At 37.4% G+C, this 9,854-nt stretch overlaps 1 protein-coding gene across 2 annotated transcripts in view; it reads right to left on the reverse strand.

Moving 5' to 3' along the window:
- The window catches only part of LOC110102987 (zinc finger protein ZOP1), a 14,855-nt gene extending 11,404 nt beyond the window's left edge, over positions 1–3,451 (reverse strand). For both annotated transcript variants that reach the window (XM_028700287.1, XM_020831514.2), the window contains exons 1-2: positions 3,433–3,451; positions 2,872–3,111 (exon numbers count right to left, since the gene is read on the reverse strand). In XM_028700287.1, coding sequence (XP_028556120.1) covers positions 2,872–2,880 — 9 coding nt within the window. In that variant the 5' untranslated portion in view covers positions 2,881–3,111; positions 3,433–3,451. The remainder of the gene's footprint in view (positions 1–2,871; positions 3,112–3,432) is intronic.
- Between the last annotated feature and the right edge of the window lie 6,403 nt (positions 3,452–9,854).

Genomic DNA, 9,854 nt, shown 5'->3' on the forward strand with positions numbered 1-9,854 from the left:
ATATAAAATATGAATATTTGAAGTCTATATAATATCAAATTAAAAAAGGTTGGTTATGAAATGGCATGATAACTGCATCGTAGGTGGGCAGAAGGGACCCCAGATATGATACATGCATTGCTGGTGGGGCAAAAGAGACCCCAGATATAATACCTGCATAGCATGTGGGACAAAATGGATTTCTATTTAATTCAATGACAATAATGTTAGGTTTACCTCGGCTCCATTGAACATTCTTATGAAAGTTTAACCAATTCTTTAGAAGACTAATATTGATATTCTATACATACTTTAAAAGAATTAAAGGTTAATCCTAAATAAATTTTGTGAAGTTTTGCAAATAATGATATGTTTATTCAATTATGATTTCAATGTTGTGATTTCTTATAAAATTAAATTTAAAATATTATTTAATTTGCATGACTTTATGAGCCTCATAGCTCATCAGTTCTTTTATATTGATTGTTGTTACAGGAAAGATAAAGAGAAAGTGGAAACCGATTAAGCAAGTGTTGGAAACTTTAAGTTTTATGTTTAGAAGTGTTTGAGATGTCTTCTTACAAGGTATGTAAGTTGTTTAGATGTGATGAAATATTAAGATTTTCTTAGTGGCTCTGTATGTATTGTTGTGATGTAATTGGAATTAGATGCTTCTGTCCATTCAGTAAATATAATTGTCAAGGGATATTTTATGCAAATATTCAAATGATATAAAAGTTTCATATGTTGAGAATGAAAGTTATGTTCATTTATGTGGCAATCTGCGTTATTGATCAAGGGTATCATGGGATGTTACAAGCTTTCTCCTTTCTTCAACTAAAAAGGCCAACATCAATAGATATTTCTAGCAAGCACTAATAAGTCTACTTTCTAGGTCTGCTATTATTAGTATATCATCACCTTGAAAATATTTTTTAGTAGAAAAGTATTTTCTTCTTATGTGACCTGACACTAATAAAATCATCGAGTTACTATACATGCCTATCATGAAGGTATAAGACTTTGAAGATGACTTGCTAAGTTGAACCATTCGCATGTCATGTCATTGATGTAGTCCTTAGTGATAGCGAATTTCAAGATGTACTAGAAATCATTATTCATCCATGATCCTTTTTTAAGTCAAATCTAAAGAGTAATAATTTGAATGGGGTAGCATGTCCAACCCTAACTTCTACATCAACTTGGCAGAAATAAGATTTTTCTGGTTGTCAATATCAATGATGGTATTGATTATCTCTTCACTGACCTATATTCTTAGAGTGAACAACTCCCCTCCTATACACATCTTAGACCATTTTTATAGCATTCAAAACTTTTATTAGAGATAAAGGCAATCTATCATGTTCATTGAACTCAAAACATAGCAACTGTTTTTGCTTTCCCATCTTTTATTTTCAAAGAAGAATTCAGGGTAAATTTAGCAATATTTTAATTGATACATGTCGGACACTACATATCTCTCTGAAAAGAAGTGTCAAAGCATCATAGGCTACACGTGATAGTGTGTAGTTCATATTAAAGTCAAAAATAAATATAATCATCAATATGAATCATGCTAGATGTCTCAGTGCAATACCTTAAGTCATATCACATGCCACTAATGAAGCCTCAATATCACCTAGATATCAAGCCGGGTGGTTGGATTACATCATAGGCTACACGTGATAGTGTGTAGTTCATATTAAAGTCAAAAATAAATATAATCATCAATATGAATCATGCTAGATGTCTCAGTGCAATACCTTAAGTCATATCACATGCCACTAATGAAGCCTCAATATCACCTAGATATCAAGCCAGGTGGTTGGATTATTGTCTTGCTCTTCCCTTAATCCTAGGTTTTCATCCATAGAGTGATGGATAAAAGATGGAGATGAATATAAATGAGGAAGCAATTTTCCATGTAAGTAAGATCAATAAATTTCTTGAGGTGCTATCCATTGAGAGACTCAACATATTTAAAGATTATGGTGTGGTATTGGAGTTAGTTCTATACATAATTTCTTAGAGCACACCATAATCATCATTAGCTATATCCCAACTATTAAAATTGGCTTTATAAAAGTAAAATAAGAAACAAATTTTGTATATCAAATGGCAAAGTCAAAATTAATAAATGTGATTTGATTTACGACTAAATGAGCAGTGCAAGCTTTTTTGACTCAAAAGACTGTCCAATCAAATATAACAGGACTGCAGGAGCTATGGTCACAAGAATGCTAGCGTAACTCAGTGCTTTTCGACCCAACAAAGGTTATCTAGTTTGAAATTAAATCATGAGTTATACGTGAATTCAAACTCCAACAAGTTTTTATGTAGCTCTTGGTAATTTAAATTAGAGCAATCAAAATAAAAAGAGAAAGCATGATCAGCATCATTGATGTAGTCTGCGCCAGCAGAAAATTTGGTAGTTACTTTAATGAAAGAAAATGTTGATTATTACTTACATCAGTCATTGACACAATTCTATCACCTTGTTAGTGTATCACAAGTCTAGCATCCAAATTATACCTCATAGAAAAAAAAAAGCTGAAGATTCATACACCAAAACTTTCCTATTTGCAACAGAATATAATCCAAAGAATGGACAAATTTTAATCTACTAAAATACACTGCCAAGTGCAGGTTAGCTGGTAGTTGATAGCAGCAGATGTTAAAACATGCTAATGAAGATTTTGAACTTTGCTAGGGTTTCTGCATAAAGCCTAATTTCATCAATTTACAGACTCTATATCTATCGTTTTACGGCCCCTAGAACTTGCAATCGATGCAAGCGTATTAACAACTCCAAACTCGAACAATAAGTAAACTGATCGAAGCAAGTAGAGAGATGAATAGCATAAACAAGGATGGATGAAAGATAAACATTACCTCCGTCATGTTGGAAAACAAGAAGAATCTTCTGAAAGCGGGTTGAAACCTCGGAAAAAAAGGCTTTCGAGTTCGATCAAGGATCTTTAGATCCTTTTTCTTGAGGCTATTATTTGGAGAACCAGGTAGTAAGATAGTATCGGAAAGTTATTTCTCCACTCTGAATCCGATAAAAAAAACCCCACCTCCTTCGTTAACGGGAGAGATGTTGCCAGAAACTGCGAAGGCTCAAGATCGTACCTTGGAACGAACCTCCGCTCTATTTGCGATTTTAATATTTCATCGAAGCAGGCCTGAAATCTCTCAGCTTTATTTTGTTTATAAATCAGCTGTAATTTAGTATTTTATATACGAAGAAAAAAAAACATTTTTTTTATTTTTTATTGTAAATAATAAAAGTGGTTTGGAAATTAGTTCATTCGTGTTCATGGGTCCGATTTAGGTGTGATAATAAGGCTTGGGACAGATTTTTTTTACTGGTTTTTTAAATAATATTTTAGTAACAAAATTTTAAATTAAATTTTTTTATTAAAAATTTAGTTTAAAAATTTATCTCAATACCTTCGAAGAACCTCTGCTCTATTTGCGATTTTAATTATTTATGGAAGCAGGCCTGAAATCTCTCGACTTTATTTTGTTTATCAATCAGCTGTAATTTAATATTTTATATACGAAGAAAAAAATAACATTTTTCTTAATTTTTATTGAAAATAATAAAAGTGGTTTGGCAATTGGCAGCTCATTCGTGTTCATGGGTACTGTGATAATAAGGGCAAATTATTATGTGCGGACATCACATGCAAGTATGTGTCCGAATTTATTATTTTTTTACTGTATTTTTTATATATTTTTACAAAAGGACAATTAACACAAAATTTTAATTAGATATTAGCTGTCATTTTGCTGACTTTTTATTGAGTATTTAAAAAGCACAGCAAATACTCAATGAGTAAGATATTTACTGCGCTTTTGCTATATTTTTATAAATACTTAACAAAAAAACAGCTAATATGCAATTAAAATTGTGTATTAGTTACCCTTTTGCAAAAATACATCAAAAGCACAACAAAAGCTTTAGCATGATGACCTTATTTTGATTTTTTTAAGATTTAACTTTAGCATGATGCTTTGGCATTAGTTAGCTATTTATCATTCCATATTTTTCATTAATTTAAAAGTTTAATTAATAAGCTTATGCCTCAACATATCTTGGGGTTTTGCGCCTCATGTCCCAAAAAAAAAACTCTCGATATTCGATCACGCAATTCCAAATATTATGTCTAACCCGACACATGTACAATCAATTTGAATTTGGCACATTTATTAAACTGATAAGAAACTATATATCTAAATTCGATTGAATCAAATTGAAACCAAACATAAAAAATATTTAAGTTGTGATAGATTAATGTCAACCCAAATCAAAGTGAACATAACTATTCGAATTGAACACAACAAATTGGAAGAAAACATTAGCAATTATGCCATCATATGAGTTTTTTCATGAAAAGAAAAATCAAATAATTGAAGTTAATATTTTTAGAACTTAGTTACTTATTTTGTACAAATGTGATTATTTTCTACTTTATTTTATTATTATCCACAGCCATGCAATATATTATAGAGATTTTGTTATATATACATTTTAAACATTAATTAAAAGGAAATTATGTATGAATATATTTTCAATTTAGTAAAAGCTAATTAGTAACTATGATGTCTATTAGTAATTAAAAAACAAAGGTATAATAAGTTAGATATTGGATTTGGTTTGTCACCATCTAACATGGTATGCTACCAATCCACTAGATGTTCTTTACCCAATAAGATCCTATTTCAGTTTCCTCACTTTTTTGCTTCAAGAGTTTTTCAAGAAGTCAAGAAGGAGCGTCACTAATAGGGGAAATTATTGCATCTGGTCACCGGACGCGGAGATAAGTCCGAATATTAATAAAATATTATTTTAAATTAAGCGCGTCAAAAGCGTAGGTAAAGCGCATGTAAAGTGCAAGTAAAGCGTAGGTAAAGTGCAGATAAAGCGCAGGTCAAAGCGCAACTAAAGTGCAACTAAATCGCAACTAAAGCGCAGGTTACGTGGCAAATTTTTATTGGATGTCCGAACATATTCTTCGCGTCTGGTGACCCGATGCAATAATTTGCCCAATAGAGTAATTAAGTGTTAGTTTAACAAATAGATAATATGATTAGTTTATTATGTAAACATAATGTTTTAAGTATTTTACATTCGAATCCTCTGATAATAAAAAATGCAATTGATGATATGCTTTGATGAGATTTAGACACATAAGTTCAAGTCAAGCTTTGCTTATTGCATCATGAGAATGAATGGTAGTGTTGCAGGCTAGGATATTGGTGGAGGTAAAATACTAAAAATTTTACGTCTTAGCGTTGCACGAGTATCCAACTCACAAATAAAACAAAATAGAAACACAAAATTTTTTTACGTGGAAAACCCTAAAGGTAAAAACCACGAGGCTACACCTAGTTTAAATGAATCCAATAGTGCTTGAATAGATTACAAATGATTGATTCATCCTTAATTTTGAGGTTGACATATTATAATATTCAATTGACGGGTTAAAATCGAGCGACGAATAGAGATTGGATGAAATTCAGGAGAAGATCGGTGGCCTTGCCTAAATCCGGCATCAATTGGTGGCTGGGTGGAAGTCCAACGGCAGCTAGTGGTTGGGCGAAAGTCCAACGAAAATCCAATGACAGTCGATGGTTGGGCGGTAGTTGAGGAGTTGGTGGCAAAAGAACTTTGATTTCTCTTCCTTGCCTCTCCTCCTTCATTTCCTCCTCTTCCTTGCTTGTGTCCTCCATCAATAAAGAATGAGGGGTCTATTAATAATTTTTTTTATGTGGCGTGACCAGTAAATATGGAGAATATCAATGACATGTTGGGAGTATTTTTAATGGATGACCAATATTGAGTCTGTCAGTTTGGTAGTGGACCATCTATCGAATATTTGAGTTTTCTAATGATATCAGAATTTGACGATCTTAGGTTCGCTAGATTCGCCTCAACGAGCTGCTCGATTCGACTATAAGCATGTTATATTTGGAAATCGTTTGATTGTCCAATTTATGATTTGAACCTTCAAAATGTGCTTCGGATCTTCGATTTGGACCCATTTGGACTCGAATTTAGTCGAATTTGGAGTCATTGGGTTTGTCTTTTTGAGATTTTTAGTTTGACTATAAGTTTATTGAAATGGGAGTTCGGATGTTCCCGGATTTAATTTAGGAAGTTTTCAACTCAAATTTGCCTTGAGATTCATGTCCGATCATGATTAATTTTTGATGATATATCAAGTAGCATGCGAGGGAAGAAGAATTCATGAGAGTAGCTCATCAAGGGCATCATGTGTGTGTCACAATGTAAGTTTGTTGAAGGTATTGACAAGAGCGTAGACGTGAAAATTTTGGTTCGAACAAAAAAATAAACTATGCTCAAATCAATGTTTGAATTTTGTTCGTTAGAACTTTGATTGAAATTCGAATCAATTTCATGATATATTTTTTATACGACCTCCAAAAATTATCTTGATTGGGCACGAATCTTGATGCAAAATCAAGCCGGAAACTTCAAAAATTAAATATTGGATCACATGAACTCCGATTTCAGCAAACTTATAGTCAAACTGAGCGCCACGGAAATACGAACCCAACGACACCAAATTCGGATCGATCCGAGCCCAAATGAGTACAAATCAAGGACCTGAAGTGCTGTTGAAAGGTTCGAACCACAATTTGTGTTACCAAACGGTCTCCGAATTTGACGTGCTTATAATCAAATCGAGCGGCTCGACGAGACAAATCCAACGAGCTTAAGATCGCCAAATTTCGACATCATTAAGACCTTCAAATGTCCATCAAATGATCCATGATGAAGGGATTCAACGTCGGCCGTCCATCCGAGCACTCCCCCTTTGCCCTTGATCTGTCACCTATTTACGGGTCATGCCACTCAAGAAATCTAGAAATAGACCCCTCATTCCTCTTGAAAAGGAGGATCGAAGCAAGAAGAGAAGAAGATAAGAGAAGGAAGATACTCCTCCTCGACCACCGTTGGAGTTTCGCCGCACCACCGCTGGACCTTCGCCAGACCACCACTTGAGGCCCTTTCCTCCGCCGGACCACAGCCTGATGTCGTTGCTTCGCCGGACCACCACTTGAGGCCCTCGCCTTCCTCGATCACCACCAAACTTCCGTCAGACCACCACTTGAGGCCCTCACCTCCACCAGACCACCACATGATGATGTTGCTCTGCCGGACCACCACTTAAGGTCCTCACCTCTGCTAGACCACCACTTGAGGCCCTCACCTCCGTCTGACCACTGCCTGATGTTGTTGCTCCGCCGGACCACCACTTGAGGCCCTCACCTCCACCGCCTGATGTTGTTGCTCCGCCGGACCACCACTTGAGGCCCTCACCTCCGTCGGACCACCACTTGAGGCCCTCACCTCCGCTGAACTGCCACTAGAGGCCCTGTGCTCTACCAAGACACTACCTGAGGCCCGGACTTCTGCTGGGCCACTAACTGACGCCTAGAGTTCTACAAGAGTACCACCCTACTATAACTATCTTTCTGACCTCGGTCTCCTATCGACTACGATTCTTCTGACCTCCGTCAACTTCTATGGTCCTTCCGACCTCCATCAACAGACAACGATCTTTCTGACCCCGGTACCACTTGAGGCCCTCACCTCCGCTGAACTGCCACTTGAGGCCCTGTGCTCTACCAAGACACTACCTGAGGCCCGGAATTCTGCTGGGCCACTACCTGACGCCTAGAGTTCTACAAGAGTACCGCCCTACTACAACGATCTTTCTGACCTCGGTCTCCTATCGACTACGGTTCTTTTAACCTCCGTCAACTTCTATGGTCCTTCCGACCTCCATCAACAGACAACGATCTTTCTGACCCCGGTCTCCTGCAGACTATGGTCCTTCAGACCTCTGTCACCTATTATGGTCCTTCTGACCTCCATCAACAGACAACGGTCTTTCTGATCCCGATCTCCTACCGACTACGATCCTTCTGACCTATGTCGCCTTCTATGGTCCTTCCGACCTCCATCAACAGACAACAGTCTTTCTGACCCCGGTCTCCTACCGACTACGGTCCTTCTAACCTTCGTCGCCTTCTATGGTCCTTCCGAGCTCCATCAACAATAACGGTCTTTCTGACCCCGACCTCCTATCGATTACGATCCTTCTGACCTCCATCGCTTGTTATGATCCTTCCGACCTCCATCAACAGACAACGATCATTCTGACCTCAGTCTCCTGCCGACTACGTCCTTCTGACCTCTATCGCCTACTATGGTCATTCCGACCTCCATCAACATACAACAGTCTTTCTGACCCCAGTCTCCTGCCGACTACGATCCTTCTAACCTCAATCATCTTCTATGGTCCTTCCGACCTCCATCAACAGACAACGGTCTTTCTGACCCCGGTCTTCTGCCGACTACGGTCCTTCAGACCTCTATCGCCTACTATGGTCCTTCCGACCTCCATCAACAGACAACGGTCTTTCTGACCCCAGTCTCTTACTGACTACGGTCCTTCTGACCTCCGTCACCTACTATGGTCCTTCCGACCTCTATTGACAGACAACGGTCTTTCTGACCCCTGTCTTCTACCGACTACGGTCTTTCAGACCTCTGTCGCCTACTATGGTCCTTCCTACCTCCATCAACAGATAACGGTCTTTCTGACTTCAGTCTCTTACCAACTACGATCCTTCTGACCTCCGTCACCTACTATGGTCCTTCCGAACTCCATCGACAGACAATGGTCTTTCTGACCCCGGTCTCCTGCCGACTCGGTCCTTCCGACCTCCGTCGCCTACTATGATCCTTCCGACCTCCATCAATAGACAACGGTCTTTCTAACCCCTGTCTCGTGCCGACTATAGCCCTTCAAACCAAACAAACATATCTATGTTAATTATTGTAACTCCCACCATGTAATGTGCTCTATATGATGTACATTTGTGACATCAAGCTAAGGCCTTCTCCGAAGGAAGGGCCTCATTTGTAATCGACTGCAAATACTAGTGGATTCATTCAAATCGAGCCAGGTCTCGTGGTTTTTCCCCCTTTTCAGGGGTTTCCACGTAAAAACTTTTGTGTATCTTATGAATGTTACACACTCTCTCTTATCTGCTTATGTGCTGGATCTTCATACAATGCTAAGATGTTAAACTATATATTTCTCTACCGCCGTGAATACTCCACGACACAATAATTTTAAAAAATAATATGCACATGCAAGAAAAAATTATTTCATTTGAAATTAATTTTATCATAAAATAAAAACAAAATAAAACAAAACGGTGAGACATTATATTCAATTGCATAATCAGGCAAATATAATCTCCTCTTTAAATCCTAATTTTCAATTATTATAAATACTTTATGATGACATATATGATAAGACATAACTCTATTTGTTGCGGATTAGAATATACGCGGCGATAGAGTTAGAAAATTTCCATCTCAGTGTTGTACGGATATCTAGCACACAAACATGTGAGGAATAGAAACACCATGATTTTTACGTGAAAATCTAGGAAAGGGAAAAAACTATGGGGCCACACCTAGTTTGAAAAAGTTCTAATAGTGTTTGCTCGAGATATAATAGGCTAACTCATCCTTAAAATTTAGGACGATCAGATAACAATGCTTTCACTTTCGGATTGAAATACAATTACAAACAAATTGTGTATTCGATCTGAATTCAGAGTCACTTAGAATTACAACGTCACTTAGAAATCGGGCAGACTTCCGGCATCACTTGGGCGTCGGACAAAATTATGGTGTCACTCGGGAGTCGGGCATAATTTTGGCGTCACTTGAGTGTCGTAGGAGTAGGGATGTAAGTGAGCCGAGCCCGCTCGTGAGCCGGCTCGAACTCGACTCGTTAACGAGCTCGCGAGCCGAGCTT

This window comes from Dendrobium catenatum, unplaced genomic scaffold, assembly GCF_001605985.2.
Source record: "Dendrobium catenatum unplaced genomic scaffold, ASM160598v2 fragScaff_scaffold_1482, whole genome shotgun sequence".
Classification (NCBI taxonomy): Eukaryota; Viridiplantae; Streptophyta; class Magnoliopsida; order Asparagales; family Orchidaceae; genus Dendrobium; species Dendrobium catenatum.